This window comes from Medicago sativa, chromosome 8 (assembly GCF_051527215.1).
Source record: "Medicago sativa cultivar Bolivia chromosome 8, Bolivia_mono, whole genome shotgun sequence".
Classification (NCBI taxonomy): Eukaryota; Viridiplantae; Streptophyta; class Magnoliopsida; order Fabales; family Fabaceae; genus Medicago; species Medicago sativa.
The window spans coordinates 88,393,598-88,414,130 of NC_140756.1; the positions used below are offsets into that span (position 1 = coordinate 88,393,598).

Consider the following 20,533-nt stretch of genomic DNA (forward strand, 5'->3'; position numbering starts at 1 on the left):
CTTAGAAATGAAGATGGTATGATTCAATTCAAATAATTAATCTCTACAGTTTTTTGTTTTGTTTTGAAGAAACAGTTGTGTACAGATGTATTTGATTTGGACAAAAAATGATGACGAACAATATTTATGATAAATTTGGTAAAATCACATTGCCTCATTATAATTAATCTCTATAGTTGTGTATCGATGTGTACCAGCTGTATACAGTACAAATGTATTCATTTTGGACAAAAAATGATGACAAACGATAGTTATGATAAATTTGGTGAAATCACATTATCTTACTATAATTTTGATAAAAATTACTCTTTAAAGATTATAAAAAAATCACAATGTCATCATAATTTTACCAAAATCAGTATCAATTCAAACACTACATCAATTTAATTATATTAAAATTAAATTTAGTGTTAAAAACTTCTGATTGTAGGCATTTTATTATACTTATTCCACATATGAAAAAGTGAATATACCTAATTACAAAAGTTATAGACGTGGATAACTAATTACCAATTATCAATTACCAAATATGTGAGAGCAGTGAGGAGTGAGGTGGCTCTTCTTTGGAAGGCAAAAGGAAACAATCCTTATTTTTTTTCTCTTTCAATATATTCCTTTTTATTGGATTAAATAAGAAAAACTTTAATCATTAAAGATTTGGATGAATAGGCTCAAACCAAATAGTAGACAGCTATCTATTACCATACCAACTCAAAACGGATTGTGCTCGTTCATGCATTTACCATGTTGATAGCAACTAGATTGAAATTAGACGATTCAAATTTAAAATTCAATTTTTATATCTTTTTAAAAAATGAAATATAATACAAAAATTTGGATAGTTCAATCTTGATCTAACGATGACAACATGAATGCGTGGAATCCTCAACCAAAACCTGAATGCTCCAAAACCACGTCATTAGTTTTCCAAATTTCCATGTTGTCATATTGTTATCCTGCCATGTGTCCAAAAAAACACAATTGAAAGGCTCCAAACTCATTAGTGACTCAGGTCTATTTCACAAGTACTCACTCTAAACCGCGTCCAATTAATATTAATTAATATCATGTGATTATTACGTTATTATTACAACATTATTTTAATATAAAGTTTATATAAACATAGGACAACATAAATCTCTGGTAACACCCCTACCCTGCCCCTCTTTATAACATTACATTATACCCTCAGAAACAGATAGATAGAGAATAATGGCAATTTCAGGGGCTGAGTCATCACAGTCACAGACTCCAATTTCTACTGTCAAAACTGTTAATCAGGTAGAAGTTGAGTCTGTGAAATGTGACTCATGTGGTTTCACAGAAGAATGCACACTTGCATACATCTCAAAAGTACGTCAGAGATACCAAGGTAGATGGCTTTGTGGACTTTGTGTTGAAGCAGTGAAAGATGAAGTTGTGAGATCAGAGAGACTTATCACCATTGAAGAAGCACTCAATCGCCACATCAGTTTCTGTAAAGAGTTCAGATCATCATCATCCACTGTTTTGAATAAAACAGAACACCCTATAAGTCTCATGAGTCGAAGAATTCGTCGGAGTTTGGATTGCCCTAGACCGCCTCTTCGATCAAACTCAACCGGAGTTCTTCCTGCTGTTGATGGTGTTCGTTCTTCTTCGTCGTTGATTCGATCAGATAGTTGCTTCTCATCAATATCTGGTTAAGTTCTTTAATTAGTTTAGACTCTTTTTGCAGTTGGAGAGGTAATGAAAACTGAAACATAGAAGTGTTATTTTTTTTTTCTCTGACTGACTAATGTTGAAACTATAAAAGGGTCTCTAAAATTTGACTTTATGTTTTGATTGATTCATGATGGATCTGTAATCAGTTTCCATGTGTTTCACTGTTTTAGAATTTTCATGAGGCCAGTCTGATTCCAATAATAACTTTAGTCTTAGATATTTTCCCCTATGATCCTCAATGTAAATACATAAAATCTCTTTGACTTTTGCTTATCAATTGTTCTATTCTGCTGTTTCTGTATCTTCTGTAAAAGAAGATGAATTCTAAAAGTTCCATAAGATTTTACCTTTATTTTTTATTTCTTGGTATGTAGTTTATTAAGGAAATAATCTTCTGAGGGAATAAGTATGATTTAAGGGAATAAAGCTAAAATTCTGCTAGCTAATACTTACTCAATAAGAACAAAAATACAGCTCAAACATGCCGTTACGACAGGCTGGCTCAAGACTCAAGCATTCCTGAAAAGAATCAATTTTATGTTTATTGGCCATAGCTGTTTGTGTATACAAGAATCTGAGAATCTTAATTTTTTTTCCAAACCAATAATTCCATGTGGGATTAGCTGTTTAATCAGGAATGTTAGAATAGGAATGTTTAATGATCCATAATTTGCATTTTGTTGCTACCAAAGATATTGACACAATACGAAACTACACAGAAATTTCCCTCAAGTGAAGAGTCATAGTTTCTGTTGGAAAAGTGCAATATTTCAAGCCTTGAACTTAGCAATTACTGGTATTAAAACTTGGGTCACAATAAAAATGCACTGTGCAGTGAAGCTGCAAGTAACTTTCACTTTGTACCTTTTTTCAGGATTCTAACGGAAGCTTTTCTAATAACGTGTAATATTTTTCATGCCTGAATAGCATTGCAAGATCACTACGTCTAGGAAGTAAAGTTAAAACCTTTCCCTATGTATAAGAAAAAGTTGGGTCAACAAATATATCTGGTCCAATTGAACGTTGAACTGTATATATATTAACTTTTATTCATCCAACTTTTGCTTATATAATTAGACTAGATATATCAATTTTTTTTTACCAACTTTCTCTTAAATATATATAGAACTGCAGAGAGTAATTTACAATGTTTTGGATTGATATTTTGAACCTTCTGGGTGTATATAGTACTCTGTAGAATGTGCACAATGTGACAAAGAGAGAGTAGGGACAATTTATTACACTTCTAATCCATTCAGATTTTTATTAATAAATATAAATATCATAAGCCATTTCATTTTTGTTTGCGTGTTTTAGTTGAGAATTTGGAGTCAATTCACTCCACGTTTCTTAAGAGCAACAAATTTTGTCGATACATGTGTTAACGTGTTTTATCAGCGTATTTTATCAAAATCATCAACTAATTTGATACATATAGGGAGCACTTGTTTTAAAATTTAAACAGTCAATATCACGTTTCAAATATCTAATTATATTTATCTGCTTAGTTTGACACGTTTCTGGAAAATTTTGTGAAATAAGTACATAGATTAAGCAACATGTGGATCATCATTTTACTTCACCACAAACCCCGAAGTACAAGTATTTTTTTTTATAAAACTGCCTAATATGATGTGAGTTTTATGGTGAGGTGTGTATCATGTGAACACTTTGATCAATGTTTGAAATTCGTTTATAACTATGATGACAATAAGTCAAGCTCTCAGTAAGTAGAAACTCATGGTGTTGTTTGTTCTCACTAAGACAATGACTCAATCTCTGTTGGTTAAAAAAAAAAACAAGAAAAATTAATATTAGTGCTCAAAACTCAACCCGCATTTGCTCTCTTTTGGTTTTGTTGAATAACATTGATCAAGACATTGTCTTAGGTGTAAGTATGTAGATGACTTTGAACTTCTACTTAAATGTGGCGATATTTGCTGTCGTGTGTTGAATGATTTTAAAATAGCAGTTTATCATAGATCACATGTGACACTTATCTTTCCTAGTAATTACCCGAATTTGATACTATAAAAGTATATGATTGCATCTCATGGTCCAAACCCATGATGTCAAGAATCTAATAAATACAAAATATTATTCTTTAAAGGAAGTATTAGTAGTAGAATAAAAAATTGGTCCTATAGTGAAACACCCATACATTTTCCCTTGTGGAAATAATATTTGAAAACCAAATTGGATTAGTTAAACATTTATCCATCTCTATTGCCTCAGAAATTTAGCCCCAATTATCGATCATCAAGCTAGTCAACTAGTATTTTACTTAATGGAATCCATCATTCATGGGTCACCGAAATAATTTTACATAATGCACTTTGTTCAAAAAGTTAGTTTACCAAACCCCTCTTACAATGCTCTCATGAAGTTAATCTGCATTCTATAATATATATATAATACCTTTGTGCAAGTCCACCCTCAACGAAAAATTGTCAATCTGATCCAATAAGACTGAACATATTAAGATCACAAATTTTCTACTAATAAGTAATACCTTGACTACTCGGGTAGAAGAGGGACTAAACGTGGCAACCATATCATGAGTATTATTTGCCGTGATTTTCATGACCCCACCACATTGACCACAATGGTCAATAAAATAAACGCATTGTGGCAAGGGGCAAGCCCAATAACTTCATAACTGCTCTATAGATTGCTTATTTTTGGGGTTTCCCTTTTGATGGAGGATGAAGCATGTGACTTGTTACTTGGTAGGCACAAGAAAAAAATAGACACACACTCATCACACCACATGCCACAGCTTCCCCGTGTGATTTTGTTAGTCCTTTTGTTGTTTATGAAAATTATGTGCAAGTTTAATGATTGGTGTGTTATATTTATTTATCCTCCATATGACAAGAGACATAGATGAGGGCTGAGGAGCACGAGTATGAGAGTTATACTTCAGTGATTCCCATATATTATATGTATTATACAGAATCTAAAGACTATGGTAGAGACTAGAGAGTTTGACTTCTCTATAAATAACCACTTTATAATGATTTATAATGCTATTCAAATGTGGTACAAACAATCCCTTGCTATTAAGTATTCTTGCATGCAATCATCATGTTTTTTTTACCAAAATAATAAAATGAGATCTTTTAAAAGCCATAAATAGGTGTTCATTGATCAACTGAACCTCTATATTGTTCATATTATTCTTCACATACAAAAGTTCTACCTGAAACAAAATTCTATAGTATTCAGCAATTAATTAGCATAAAAAGGACCAATGTTTGGGATAACTGAGTTAAGAAGATGAAACTATCACATCCCACTTATTGCAAAAGGAATCACATATGCAGAGATTGATGTATGTTATGGGTTGTAGGGAGCCGGGGCACATGTCTACACTATATTTTGAAAAAAAGAAGAAAAAAAAAAAGTAGTTTATATAATACATTGTATGTTTGAAATTTTGACCAGCAATACATAATCTCTACACACAACACAGCACAACCATATGACCCACACCCAACAGGGTGCATTTAGCCTGGGAAAGTTTCCCAACAATATGGCCAATAAAAAAACTTAGAATTTTGCTCTCCACCTAGCACAAATCACTCGCACCCTGCAGCCATTCCATTTTTACCCCTGCGCAAGTTAAGTCACGCTGCGCACCTTAACATGCGCAAGTTGTGATTTATGCGTGACTTAACATGCGTTGCGCAAGTTAACTTGCGCAACGTTTGTTAAGTCATTTATCAGCAACACAGAAACACATTTCCCTCATTTCTCCAACTTCTCTACTTCGAAAATTTTCCCCCCATATCCGATTTTCATCATTCTTGCACCATTCAAAGCCAATTTCTCCCACATTATCAAGTAAGTGATGATTACCCGACTTAATTGCATTTAACTTGTAGAAATTTTAGTTTTTTTTTAAGAAATATGACATTTTTAGGTTTTTATAAATTTGGTTTGCATGTTAGTTTTGATGATTGCTAGTGACGAATTAACTTAGGAATTGTTGTTTAGAAGTTGTTTAGAGTAGAATGTGGTAGTTTAGGGTCTACAAATTGTTAGATTAAGGTAGTTGTTTGAAAATTGCACACCATGCGTTTGGTAAAATGTCTCAATGGTAATTGTTTTGTTTTTTGGATTGTGACTTATCAAATTAGTTTGCATATGGTTTGTTAATTTTGATTATAACATGTTTGACTGCAATGTGGTAGTTTACGGATTGAAATGACATTGTTGGAATTTTAGTGTTGTTGTTGAATTGTTGGAAATGACACAATGTGCGTGTGAAAATGTATATTGAATTTGTGTTTTGTTAAATGTTGTGCAGATATGTCTAGCAGGAATACGTCTCAGAGACCGCCTGAGCCGCCTCAGGATAGGACTGACAGACTTAGGTTAGGGAGACCTGCCCTACTAGTAGTGCACGGAGGGAGAAGCAAGCACTACGCCCTCCTATGGCTGGTCGAGGGAGAGGTGGGGGCACGAGACTTGCTAGAGATGGAGATGACGTTGCAGAGGGGTCAACGTCGCAGACGGGTCCATCCCAGACTATGGACCCGACGCAGTATCAGCCGCATTATGAGGTCTATCAGCAGCCGCATGATGCGTATCAGTTTCAGGAGCCTCAGCCTCACCAGTACCAGTTTGTTATTGAGGAGCCTGCTGTTGAGGAGCCGCCTGTTATTGAGGAGCCTCAGCAGAATGATGAGCCTGAGCAGCCTCAGCAGCATGAGCAACCCGAGCCTCGTTTTCAGGGGGTGCCGAGGGTGGTGTACGAGGCCGGTCCGGACGGCTATGCAGGGGGGCCTTCTGAACTCTCGCTTTTACCTAACTTTGGTGGACATGTGGCATGTAGGATATGGGTTGATGCCAATGTAAGTATAATTTAATGTTTATTTTACTTATTTTTTGTTTTAAAATTCAATTAAAATAATTGATGTTGTTTATTTTACTTCTTACTGTTTATTTTACTTCTTTTACTATTTATGCAACTTATTCTAATTATTATTTTACTTATTTAATGTTAGAATTAACATTTATGTTAGCATATATTTAATGTTTGTTTTACTTATTATTTATTTAACGACTTATTGTTTGTTGCGTTTTATTTTTGTATTTCAGTTTCGAAGAAAACATAGGGTGAAAGGTATCTCCCACGGGAAGAAGCTGAGCATTAAAAATTTGGCATTGCCTATTCCGGGGGAACAAAATGAGTGGTTTTGGAGTGAAGTGAATATGTCCGGTCTGACTCCCTCTTGACAAGTGGGTATGAGAACATATCTCACGGGTTTGTCTGTGCGATGACAGAGAGATGGCATGAGGAGACCAGCAGCTTCCATCTACCCGTTGGAGAGATGACCATCACACTAGATGATGTGGCGTGTCTCCTAGGCATTCCCATCACTGGGAGACTCCTTCCTGATAGAGAGTTAACCCGTGAGGAGGGGTTAGAGATGATGTAGACAGACCTACTGTTTACAGAGGAGGATGTCGCTAAGGAGCTGATAAAACAGGGTGGTTCTCACATCAGTTTTGGTGTACTGAAGAGGCGAAATGAGGAGCTCTTGAATAAGTGTAATCAGCTTCTTGAGGTTGACACAGTGGAGGAGGAGAACGAGCGATCTGTAGTTAGATTAGCCTGCGTTAAGGCGTTTGTGTTGCTCTTGCTTGGCTGGACCATTTTTTCCGCCAAGAACAGCAAAAACATTAAACTGCTTTGGCTGCAAGATATGGACGAGTTGGACAACTGGTCATGGGGTGGGATGGGACTTGCTTTCCTATATGACTAGTTATCTCTTACCTCTGACTCATCTGTGGCCTCCATTGGTGGTTACATGACATTGCTTGTGGTAATAATTGTTTTTCTTCTTTTTTACTTATTGGATCGTAAATGTTTAGTTGTTTGTATAATTCTTGCGGTAATATAAATATTTGTTTCTTTGTGTTTGCAGGGATGGACTTTGGCGCACTTCTCGAACATCATTCCGAGGATTGATGATGATGCCTACGACCCTACTGTTTCCCCACTTATGAGTCAATGGAAACCTCCCAGGGGCTTTACTGATCCTCGTCACTACAGAGCTGCCATCGATGCGATGGACCTTTATCATGTCACCTGGATGCCGTACGAGAGACGACGACACCTCACGCCCTTTCAGGATATATGCTGGTACTCAGGATGGATCATGGCCGGCAAAGACAGGATGGTCCGTCACTTGCCAGAGCGGGTTCTTAGGCAGTACGGGTATGTCCAGAGAATTCCCAGGCCTCCTACAGACATAGAGGATCTTGCGGCGGATGATGTGGCCCATGCCTTCACTGAGTTTGCTCTACATGTCCTCAGCCATCAGTAGAGGGGTCATCCGGTTCCGGATAACCAGCCATGAGCTCATACTAGGGGGTACATGAAATGGTTCGTTAGAGTATCACATCCTATTGTGAACCCCCCTGCGGCCATTCCTGACTACGCAGCTGATGCCCCTCCTCGTCCTGTCCCTGCTTACGAGGAGGTTCTTGTTGAGCAGCAGTGGGCCAGACATCCTCCGGACCCATACCAGATCATCAGCAACATCAGGGCTAGAGTGGACAGTGCACTTGGGCATCCAGATGTGTTTGGTAATCCAGAGGTTCTTCGCATCATACAGGGCATACAGTCTGAGTGGAGCATGCTGGAGCAGATGTCGACACCGCGGAGGAGGAGTAGGAGTCCACGGGATGGACCAGCATGACTTGGCTTTTATGTTTTATGACTTGTGTAGTTTTATTTTTTGTTTGACATTTTGTTGAATTTCGTTGTACTCCGATTACACTTACGCTTTTTAGCGTTTTTATGACATTATCCGTTATGTTATTCGCTTATTTTATCCCGTTATTTTTCGTAATATAATTATGAGTTGATGTTGATTGAATGTATTATTGAATGAATGATGAAAATTCTGTTCTTGAATGAATGTATGAAAGAATGATTGGAAAAACAGGGAGAAAAGAGGTTTCCAACTCTGCTGGTTGTATGCACAGACTGTGCGTGAGTTAACTCACGTAGTGCTTAATGTGTACGCAAGTTAACTCACGCAGTGTTTAACACTTGCGTTACTTAAGTTGCGCAACGCATGTTAACTAACGCATACATTTACACTTGCGTTAGTTAACATGCGCAAGGGTAAATATGGAACGGCTGCAGGGTGGGAGCAAAACGTGCTGGGTGGAGAGCAAAATTCAAAAACTTAATCAAAGAAAACTTGTGTGAAATCTTGGTTTTTAGAGTTATCTCTACTATGAGGAGTGTTAGAAATATTTTCTTAATTTCCAACATCATCTCTACTATTCACATGAATTTCACCCAATAAAAGAGTGGGTGTTAGAGAGTGTGTAGGAAATAGAGTCTTCTTAACATTTCTTTTTTTGAAATTACTTACGATAACTGATAACTGCAACGGCTGAAAGAGCTCTAAATATTATGAACATTATCAAGAATAGGATGAAAAATTGAATAAGAGATGAATGATTGTTTAGTTACTTATATGAGAAATGCTTTGTTGACATTTTCCGAAATCAACATCGTATGTATCTATTGATATTGAAAACAATGATAATACCATTTGGCGAACATGTCTATTTTTTCAACAACCCCCTGCAAACCTGCAGTCTTTGTAGACTTTCTTTGAAAAATTCCGTGCGTTCTACATTTAAATTGGCGAGCAGGAATTCTTTAAGTTATTTTTCTTGTTCTTTATTTTAATTGGCGAGCATCATTTTTTAGTGGACCATGCCCTTGTTCCATATATGAAATTGTTTTTGAAAGAAGGTTCATCTATGTGGTACTCATGCTCGCCATTGTAAAGTTAGAACACAAAAAAATAGCCATTCAAAAAAAAAAAAAGAACACAAAAAAATAAAATATGGCTTGCTTGCCATTTCAAACCAATAACAGGAAAAAAATTATAAAAAAAAAATAAAATGCTCGCCATTCAACATGTAGAACTGACAGAAGTTCAGTTAAACCTGCAAACTTGCAGGGGATATTTAAAAAATGGTGATGTTCGCCAACTTAAAAAAAGAACAAGGGCATTTGTGACAATAATTTTGAACTAGAGACAGATATATCAAATTTTTCTTGATAGGGGCAGAAGAAATTTTTTTTCGGAGAATGACGGTTCCAGTCTGAACAATATTCAAGAGATGACTGAATGGACCCACATGTTCAGTCCATAAATGTCAGTTTCTTTTTACATGAAACACTTTGATCCCTGGCTCCTCCTTCAAAATATCTGGGGTGGGTGATTGAGCGATAATTTTTTTTTACTGTATCTGGTTGTGCTATTTCCTCAATCTATGAGACTGTGAAAAAACCAGTCTATCATATTAATTAAAACAGGCAGACTGATGACCGACCATATACCTATTTGAATTAGTTATAATTTAAAGAATAAGAGTTATAGTAATACGTTAAACCTATCTTTTTGGAGTATCTTAATCATGATCAGTTGCAGAGTAAATAATTATGCTACAAATGTTTTCATTTGAACATGGTTTCATAATACTAAATTACTAATGATCCTTGGTTTAAAAATTTATTGATTCAGATATTTGTTTTGCAGAATACTTTATCTTAATGCTAATGCTCGAAATAATTGTCAAATACTGATGTTTCGGTGGAAATGAAAGATCGCATTATTGCCTGAACTTTATTATCTAAGCTAGGATTCTTTTATCTGTATAATATCATTATCTGAGACTTACACAAAACCTCTCTACAATAAAGATATTTGCTACAAATGTATCCTATTCAAATTCAAATATAAGGTAAAAAGGATTCATATCATGTATCAACAAAAGAATTTTGTGTCTAACAATATCAGATAGAGACTAGTGAGGTTTATGTTATAGATCACTGGAAGTTGGAATCGCCGCAAAACCTCTTCTATAGTCTTTTCAACAATGAGGAGAAAACCTTTTCCACAAAACAATCGAGGACAACTTAAACCTAAATGCCATAAGAAATTATTAATCTACTGACATGTAATTTTCTTAATTTCATATATTAAGGGGAAGGCACAAGCATTATGGAGCCAAATACACAAAGTTCAGCAGAAGCAAAATAATAAAGAAACCATCGGGTGCATCAACTTGATGCCTTAGTAATTGTTACTCTATCAGGTAAACTTAGAGCTATAATTAATTATTATATTATGTAAATTGCTCCTAACATCAAAGAGGTAGGTAAACGTACTAAAGAAATTATCATGTTTCAAACAGCTGCAAAATCAACTTATACAAAGACAAAAATAACAAAATGCAGAAAAAGATTAATTATCTACATGGTTATACGAGATCATTAAACTCAAGTTTAAGCAAAATGTCAAACAAAAGGAAAATCACAAACAAACGAAGAGGAATGAGAGACGTCGTTTGCATTGAGTGTGCCGAATCATAACAATCAATAGGCACGCTAAGAAGACATTTCAATCAAACCAAATCGTACGATACAAAGACGACTATTTTGTTAACATGCATTGATCAAATATCTATAATTTTCAAACATCGAGTACTAAAAAGGAAGGCAACAATAAAATATGATGCATTGACATACTCCCTCTAATCGGTATTAGAGCAAAAAAAACATTTTTTAAATCTAGGCTTAATAGCAGTTTTCGTCCCTAACTTTCACGAAATTGCGATTTTGGCCTAAGAAAAAAAAAAAACTACAAAACCGCCCCTAAGTTTTTCAACTGTAGCAGTTTTGGCCCCCCAAGGCAAAAAAAAAATAAAAAAAATAACACATGGTACCTCACTTAGGGTGCCACGTCAGCGTAGACTGAGTCAAAATTGATCTTGGGGGCCAAAACTGCCACATGTGCAAAACTTAGGGGGCAGTTTTGTAGTTTTTTTTCTTAGAGGGCCAAAATCGCAACTTTGGAAAAGTTAGGGGGTTAAAACTGCTATTAAGCCTTAAATCTAATGAATAAATGATGTATTTTATCTATAATATAGATCAAAAATATTAATTTTTAACGAATTTAAAAAGAGTGTAGCATTACCTACTAGAATATCAACATCAACTCTATAAGCCTCTTTGAGTCCAAGAATTTTTAAGAAACCATCATGGTCATTAGCCAACCATCTGCATAAGATGTAAATCGTGACAAACAACAATATCACATCGTCCAATAATAATATAGCACATAAGATAATGTAAATCGTTACTCTCCAAAAATGATAACAAATAAAAAAAGCCTTGGAAATTACTTGTTTAACTCTAAATCACATATGTATATACTGGAGGTTCTGCAACAATACTAAATTTAAATTCAAATCACACCAATGAACTTGAATATGTAGACAAATATCAATGACAATCAATAATCAAAACAGATGCAAACAACAACAACAAATCTAAATTCAATATAACAACCAAGTGTAAAGCAAAACTACATTCGAACCAAAGAAAAAGATAAATGGAGTGGAGAGTAGAGAAACATCACACTAAGATTTTGTTTACCCAGTTTAATCCAACAATTATCTACGTTTGGGGGAGATAAAGCTCTTGAATCGACCATCAAAGGGTCATTACAAATTTAGAGTTGCAAGAAATTAGATTCAACAAACTCTCCAAGAACATATCTAATTTCTATGATTTTCTCGCTTTTTTCACTTGATGATGAGAGTTACAAAAGTGACCAATACTCTCCAAGAACATCCCTTAAAAATTTCCCTTATTTACCCTCTTATAATCACTTAATAATTTTCACTCTATTTACAGAGTATTTTCCAACCCTTAAATGTTTCCTCTTTTGATCTTTTAAGATTCGTCCAAGTTGCATACAAACCTCTCAGATTCTCGTTTTCCCATGTGTTTCTAAAAGTCTCCTCTTTTGGTTTCATGAGATTACACACACAAAAAAAAAAACAAATGTTGGTCTTTTATACACTCCAAAAACTAAAAAAAATTCACCCATGTACGTACTGCATTGTACGCCCTGCGCACCACATCACGCACCTAGCACAACACAGACAACCAATATAGTTCTTATTGTAGGATCAACTGACATATCATCATAAAATTCTTCCCTATCAATGATGAAAATGAGGCGCGGACCTCACCATCAGTTAACACGCCGCTTTTCTCTTTCTTGTATGAATTGCTCTATTCGTGCTCCTCGAGAAGCCAATTTGTTCGTATCATGATAGATTTGTCCAAGCAATTTATCTTTTAGCTGTGTGTGCATGTTGATGATCATTGATGCATATTCAACATCGGGAAATTAAACCGAACATTTCCCAGCCATTTTTCTGAACCTCTCAAAAATTTTATCACTTAATTTATTTGCTTCTTGTCTAATATTCATCAAATTGGCTGTTGTAATATTTGTTCGGGGCCAATAGAATTTGTCATGGAAACACCTTTCCATGCATGCCTATGTTTGGGTCAAACTTGGTGTGAGAGAAGAATAGCATGTGAACGATTGTCTCCGTCAATGATAATGTGAACAATTTTACAGTATGAAGGCAAAAATCATGCAAGAGTCTATAAAGCTTGCAAGAAGAATCTATTGTCTCATATTCGATTCTCTCTGATGTCAATTTTGGTGGGTTAATTTAACTTCTCAACAAAACAAGTTCGTAAGTAGAACCTAGCAAAATAAACCAACCAAAATACTTAATATTTTCAAGAATATCAAGCCTCCAAACCAACTCCTTTTTTTTTGGTCGAACTTCCAAACCAACTCCAAGAGTTGGTAGCGGTAACATTTGGATGAGACCGGTTTGGATCGGTGGGGCTCGGGTGAGTCACGACTCATTCACGAAAAAAAAAAATTAACAGGGAGTTTACTAAAATATTCTTAATTTTTAAATAAAATTACTTTATGTGCAACCCTCTTCTCCTCCATTTGAGCCAGTGTTACTATCTCACTTTTAAATCACTCAATATTTTCAGATAATTATTTTGAATTTAAAAATATGTAATTTAATTTAAAAAGTGTTTATAAATATTTTTTATGGTGGCGAGGGTTTGAACCATGGACCTCGTATATATTATGCATTGTCCCTACTAAGCTCACAAGGACAAAACGTGTTTATAGATCTTTAACATTGAGGTGGCAGGTCCAGAAGTACTTATCACATCTAACATGATTATTTACACACATTTTCTTCTTGCTTTTGAATTCAAGTCTAATTTTACCGATAAATATTTCATCAACAATATTATAAACAGAGTAATCGATCAATTTTGTTTTAAACCAAGACGGAATAACACGCCTATGAAACTTAAAGAATTAACTTTTTATAATCATCTAATTTAAAAAACAACATATGGTATTTAGCCTTTAAAGTGTTATGTTTATTGATTATTTCATTCTATTTCTTTATCTGTTTGTCAAAACTTTAAACGACAATCGTTGTGAAACGGAAAGAGTAATTGTTTTATCTGCGATAATTTTTAAAGATTTATTTTCCAGCCATATTAATTTTATCTGCAATGAATTTAAATTTGGTGAAATTATTGCTATATAATCTAAAAAACATTAATAAACTTTTTTCTAAACAATTTTATAGCCCATCTTCAATTTGTGTTAAATAATTGAGGGAGTAGGCGTGTTAATATACATGCGGTTTGGTTCGGTTTTGAGCATAAAAGTCATTCTAATCACTAATCAAGAGATAAAAAAGCATACGGTTCGTTCAGTTGACTTTTAAAAAGTCATCCGAACCAAACCAAACAAATGTGGCTTGGATTGGTTCGGTTGGTATGATTTTTTAGACAATATAATTTTTTGTTTTTGACATTAAAATCAAGTTAAAAAGGTAAAACACAACATATTTCAACCAATGTTTTATATTTTCATCCAACTTAACAATTTTATTTTCACCCAACAATATAGACCAAATTAAAAATATGGACAAACAATAATTTTATTTTGTAAGAAATGTATAAGACTAAAATTTTATCATTTACTAAAAGTTCAAGTAGCACATAAATACATTTTTGAAATAAGCAAAGAAGAAACTTAACAAGAGAAAAAATGTGTCATTTTATAAAAGTTTTTATTGAGTTTTCATGAGTATTGATATATGTTTAATTACTGTTTTCTTATGTTGCGGTGTGATTTGATTTGATTTAGTTCGTTGATAGAATAAAAACCGCAAACCAATTCATACGGTTGAGTCAAAAAATGATCTGAATAAATCCAAACTAAACGTGAGTTTTTACGATTTTGATTTGAATTGGTTCGATTTACGTTTTTTCTATTTGATTGGTTCAGTTTTGAACAGATTTAAAAAGGAGTACTATGTATTAATTGTTTCTATAATTGTGTAAACTATAATAAAGGAAAAATATTGAAATAGCTAACGGGAGTGATAAAAAGATGATATTTGATCGATATATGCTCATTATTCTATTATTTGCATTGTTTTGGATAAAGAGATCTGAACATTAAATTATGCTCAACTGAAAAGGATATTTCCATTAATGAACTCGTGTACTAGTGTACTTCTAACAAGTTTAAAGTCCATTAAAGAGTTGGAAAGGTCCTTAATTACTTTGCTATAGAGCTTTCTGAGGTGAACAATGTACACCGATGAAATTTATTAACCCACCCACTTTTTTTTTTTTAAGGATATAACCCACCCACCCACTTAGTTTAAGTGAAGAAGTTTATAATTTTTTTTAGAAAGCTCAAACATTTGTATATTTATTTTGTTGGACCGAGTTAAAACTCAATCCAATTTAGATTGACCGTTGCTTTTCTGACATTCAATATGTCTTGGAAACACAAGTAAATGATTAAAAAACTCAGCGGTAGTTAAATGCTGTCGATTTTCTAGTTATAAGTCAACGGTAGTAACTACCGTTCGTTGGGTGTATTTTAGTATTTTATTTATGTTTTTAGGAAGTTTATGACGTTAAAAAAGCAATTGTCATTCAGATTTCACACACAATTGTGCATTTTTAACCCACAACTTCATTGGTAACTAGGCTTAGATTTCCTGCAATTTGTAACGCCTCCAATATCAATAAGCTCACGACCAAGAGTGATCGATATATGTAAAAAATTCCCCACACAAAATCTAACAATAATCGACGACATCCCTTAAAAGTAAAAGTATGTAGTCCTCCTCATCTTTTGAGTGCTTTGGTTGGTGTTAGTTTCACAAAATCAAGTAAAAACAAATGAGTTAAATATTGAGGCTACAAAGATAAAAAAATTGTGTGATCACTTACAAGTTTATTTCAACCATTAAATCAATAGAGCAAGTGTCACAATTGAATTAAGTGAGATATGATGTGATTTATTGATTCAACTTAGAAAGAAAAAAAAAATATGCATAGTATAAGTCTGTATTTCTTGTGTACAGTAGAATCAATCCTCTTATAAAACAGACATAACCTAAAATCTAAATCTAAATCAGATCAACTTTGCTAAATGGGGTTTGTACAGACACCAGTAGTTGCAGGCCTTCTCTCAGCCGTCTTTACTATTTATAAATACCCTTTACCTTTACCATTATTATCACCTCACCATTCATGAAACTTGTGCCTTCCCCCTCCCTTCACTTACATTCTTATTCCCTCTCTTGTTCACAGTTTCCCCTTATTTCCAGTTCTTTAAAACAAAACAATAATAACACACTATTTAGCAAAAAAAATGTACCCATCTTCTAAAAAAATACTTAAAAAGGAATATAGTTTTTCTTATATTTTAATTTAATCTTTTTAAAAAGTCAGAAGAGGAATTAAATTTTAAAATGATTTATTTATGACAATTTTTAAAATGGTGGTGGTGTGGACAGTCAGAATGCAGTAGGCAATAATGACTGTCTTTCTACCCCTCTCTTTATCATTCTTCTTTACAGTTACTTTTCTAGTTTCCACCCATTTCCCTTGCACGAGTACAACAATAAAAAACTATTGGAAAAAACTGGAATCTCACATTTTGCATAGATAAGACTTTTGATAAGAGTTTATATAGAGGATACAATCACCATCTTACACATCGGTTTTGTAAGGATGAGTTAGACCATAAATTTCAACAAAAACTATCACCAAGTTTTTTTTTTTTTGGTTACAAAAAGTTTAGGTGGGTTCGGCTCCGGTCACCACCAGGGTCAGGGCACGCCTCCGGGCCCAAAGGGCACTTATAGAGGTACTTACAGATCACCCACCAACACTGCCCTCACATCGGCAGAGGGAATCGAACACACAACCTTCTGCAAGGAAGTGGCCCGTTCCTTACCAACTGAGCCAACGTGTGTTGGTTATCACCAAGTTGAGAATAAGTTTGAATTTTCTTTAAGGATAAATAATATTTGTACAACTATTTTGTGACAACTTTCTTTTTCATACTTACATTATGTCTCTCTATTGTTTTGGTTTTGAAGTGAATACCTCTTTTTCTTTGTTATATAAATTGTTATACAAATGATTGATCAAATAACACACTTCTTTTTTAGAGAAATTTTAAATTTTGTTTAAATAAGTCAACGTATTCCTGCGCATAATTATAAAGACTAATATTTTTTTTTTTTTATACTTACTGATCATGAATTGAACAACCAAATTATCAAGTGATCTAAGTATATACCACTAGTGTGACCATATTGTAAGGGAGTTTGAAATTTGGTGTATTATGTTTGATATCATATGGGTGTGCCAAAATCATATCAGATGGGTGTGTCAAAATCATGTTGATCTTTCAAAAAATTTAGAAACGGAATAAAAAACTATGACAAATTACTATGATTCTGACACACTCGTAAAACTTTAAGAATGATCAATATGATTCTGACATACCCTCCGTAAAATCAAAATAAGTTTGGGGTATTTACTTAGGGGTTTGTGGGTGTTAGTTAATTATCCCTTGTTGTCAGAGGGTATTTACTGCCTCTGTGACAGTAGTCATTTCATTTCATAAGTATTGAGAATTCACACCTAACCTAACCAACCTTATTTGCCGCTTCTTCTTTGTCACTTACCATTACTATTGTTACTTGTGCCTACCCCTCTCTCTTTACCTTTACCACCTCCACTCCATATTAAACAACACTACACAAACAAAAAGGACTACTGCTATTACTGTCTCCACCTGCAACCTTCTCAGTCCAGTCCCTGCTGCAATTTCTATTTCCATTTCTTCTCTCTACTACTATTTTCATTTTCATTTTCACCTTCTTTCTTTTCTTCAATGACTACTCCTAATCCTATGGTTCGTTCTTCTTCTTCTTCCTCTTCTGTTCCTTCACTCCCTCCACCTTCTCCTAAGTCACCTCCGGAATATCCAGATTTGTATGGCAAACGCCGTGAAATGGCCAAGGTTCAGATGCTTGAAAGAGAGATAGGTTTTCTTGAGGTTTGTTTTCTTGCTTCTCAAAATGCTTTTTATGCTGAAATTGATAATTCTGTTACATTTATATATACTATTTTGTGACATCATATTTTTTTTCAAGTCTTTGAATGAAAATGTTTGTAACTTTCAAAATGGAAGAAGAAACGTCATGTGTCAGAACTTCTATGTCATTTCTAACGATCCATGACAGTAAATTTTAAGAAAAAAACTTCTCTGTACATGACATTTTCATGATCAATGCAGTACTAAATTTGAGCATGAAAAAATAGAGTACTACAACAGAGTAGTTCAACAAATGTACTAGGTTCTATTGTGTGACATTTTAAAATTCAGAGACAAGGTTTTCAAATTTCAAAATTTAAATTAAACTAATTCTTGACCTCTTCTGGTTTTAATTTTAGTACCAAAAAAAAGTGAAGATGCTCTTTTCATTTGCAGAGAATCTTTTTGTCTGTGACTCATTTTGTGTCCAATTTGAAAGACATAAATGGATTTCCTATGTGGAATTTATATGTGTTGTTAGAAAATTAATTTTTAATTAACAACATGCCACCTTCATGGCAATTTGATGATTTTGCATCTACCAGGAAGAATTGAAATCTTTGGAAGGTCTTCAACCAGCTTCAAGATGCTGCAAAGAGTATGTTTAATTTTGAGTTTGCTCCTATACTAGAATGATTCCTTAAAATGATTAAATTATTCATAGGAGAATTTATGTTTTGCTGATTAATGTTACAGGATTGCTGATTATGTGGTGGCAAATTCAGATCCTCTGCTACCTTCGTAAGAAATGTTCTCATCAATCAATCAATCAATCAATGCTTTTGTTAATTTAGAAGAGATCATGATTCTTATGCCCTTTCTCTTTCAAGCAGAAACAAGAAGAATCGCCGGTCATGTCGCTTCTGGAAATGGCTCTGGTACAAATTTCTTTACCTTGTAACTTTATTTGCTTATACTAAGAAAGTGTTGAGTAGTAAGACTATTGGAAGTAGTTAAGTTGTTCTCTTTAGAAAAATTTAGTGAAAACGAAAATTATTATTAATTCGAGTGACATTAATGAATATTTTACAATTGTCTTTAAAGGGATTTGAACTTCGTCCCTGGAGGTACAAAATCAAACTCTTAACACTAAAGTGACACCTCATAAACTAATTTTACAGTTCAACAAGAATTCTAAATTATGTGGGTGGAATTTTTTTAATTATTGATATCTGTTTGATTCAAAACTATGTAATCTGTTTACCATACATGCAGTTATTTTATTGAATTGAAATGTATGAAAAGAAAGATGTTATATATGTATCAAACTCAAGCAAATAGTCCCCTCCTAAAAAAATAAAATAACAAGGAACATTCTTTGAAGTCTATGGTTAGCTTAGCTTAGCTTTGAGAATGAGGAATGTCACAATGGTATGTCTAATTTCAAAGATTATAGATATTTTCTTGTCCTTTTTTCTTGTGCATCATGGAGCTGAGCCTTAAATTCAGCAAACATTGGTGTTTGTGTATCTGAGAGAGTAAACATGAGTGACCCCCTACACAATGATTGATAAGTTAGTCAAATTTCATTTATTGAGGCAGCAACTTGTATCATACTAGTTAGTAACTAGTAAGTGTTATTTAATAGCAGCTATAACGAATAACATGAGTAACTAACTTTTATGTGCAGTCGTTTGCCATGTTTTAATCTGTCTTGGATCTGCTGTTGCTGCTGCTGCTGTGATGGATTATCTGTACATCTAAAATTACCAAGCTGCTGCAGTGACTGTAAACCATGCAGTTGTTGCAGTTGCAGCAACTGTTTTCCATCCTTCAGTTGTTCCTTACCTAAGTGGAACTGTTGCTGTTGTTTCTCTTGTCCCAAATCAAATTGCTGTAAACAAAGCCTTGGTTCGGGAAATTGTTGTACTTTTCCAACTAGTTGCAATTTTGGGTGTCCAACATGCCCTTCTTTATGCAGTTGCAAATGCACCTGCACTTGCTCTTGCCCAACTTGTCCAAAGGTAAATCCATGTTGCTGTTGTACAAAGTCATGTTTTAATCCTTGTTTCTGTTGCTAGTACATTACTATATTCTCTCCAAAGGAGAACAGATTTGTATCTCTTGTCTTCACAAAATTGCATTTATATAAGCTAGAGTATAAATTTTGGAAAAATAAATGTCTATAACTATGCAGTATATGGATAGTGAGTGAATACTTGAAGCAAATGTAATGTAATAGCTCGGTTTGGAAGTTGTAATTTTGGGTATGATAAGTTTCATTTCATTCTCCAATATTGTAAGTGAAATGAAAGACTTAATATTAGGTGCTACAATCACCTTGCTTTTAGTGTTTGATTTCACAGACTTTGATTGCTAAAGGCTGTTGAGTTGTATGACAGATCGTGAGTTCTGCTAGTTTCCTAAAATCATGATAAGAATAGTGTTTTTATCTGCCAAAAGAGAAAAGAAAAAAGTGTCTTGTTTTTTGTCTTATTAATTATTTTCACCTCAAG

At 34.0% G+C, this 20,533-nt stretch overlaps 2 protein-coding genes across 2 annotated transcripts; both read left to right on the top strand.

The window, feature by feature from the left end:
• Positions 1-1,131: 1,131 nt before the first annotated feature.
• Positions 1,132-1,989, top strand: LOC146902917 (uncharacterized). The gene has a single exon (XM_085738162.1). It carries the CDS (start codon positions 1,213-1,215, stop codon positions 1,684-1,686), a length of 474 nt encoding a protein of 157 aa, XP_085594288.1. The 5' UTR covers positions 1,132-1,212; the 3' UTR covers positions 1,687-1,989.
• Positions 1,990-17,305: 15,316 nt separating this feature from the next.
• Positions 17,306-20,435, top strand: LOC146902918 (uncharacterized). Its single transcript, XM_085732076.1, has 5 exons — positions 17,306-18,038; positions 18,623-18,675; positions 18,774-18,818; positions 18,911-18,955; positions 19,708-20,435. Exons 1-5 carry the CDS (start codon positions 17,874-17,876, stop codon positions 20,096-20,098), a joined length of 699 nt encoding a protein of 232 aa, XP_085588202.1. The 5' UTR covers positions 17,306-17,873; the 3' UTR covers positions 20,099-20,435.
• Positions 20,436-20,533: the final 98 nt, after the last annotated feature.

Bases quoted from the DNA above. Each gene is read 5' to 3' on its own strand.
- LOC146902917 (XM_085738162.1), top strand. From the start codon at position 1,213: ATGGCAATTTCAGGGGCTGAGTCATCACAGTCACAGACTCCAATTTCT.
- LOC146902918 (XM_085732076.1), top strand. From the start codon at position 17,874: ATGACTACTCCTAATCCTATGGTTCGTTCTTCTTCTTCTTCCTCTTCT. The intron at 18,676-18,773 runs GTATGTTTAATT...TTAATGTTACAG, and splicing joins GCTTCAAGATGCTGCAAAGA to GATTGCTGATTATGTGGTGG. The intron at 18,956-19,707 runs GTACAAATTTCT...TTTTATGTGCAG, and splicing joins CGCTTCTGGAAATGGCTCTG to TCGTTTGCCATGTTTTAATC.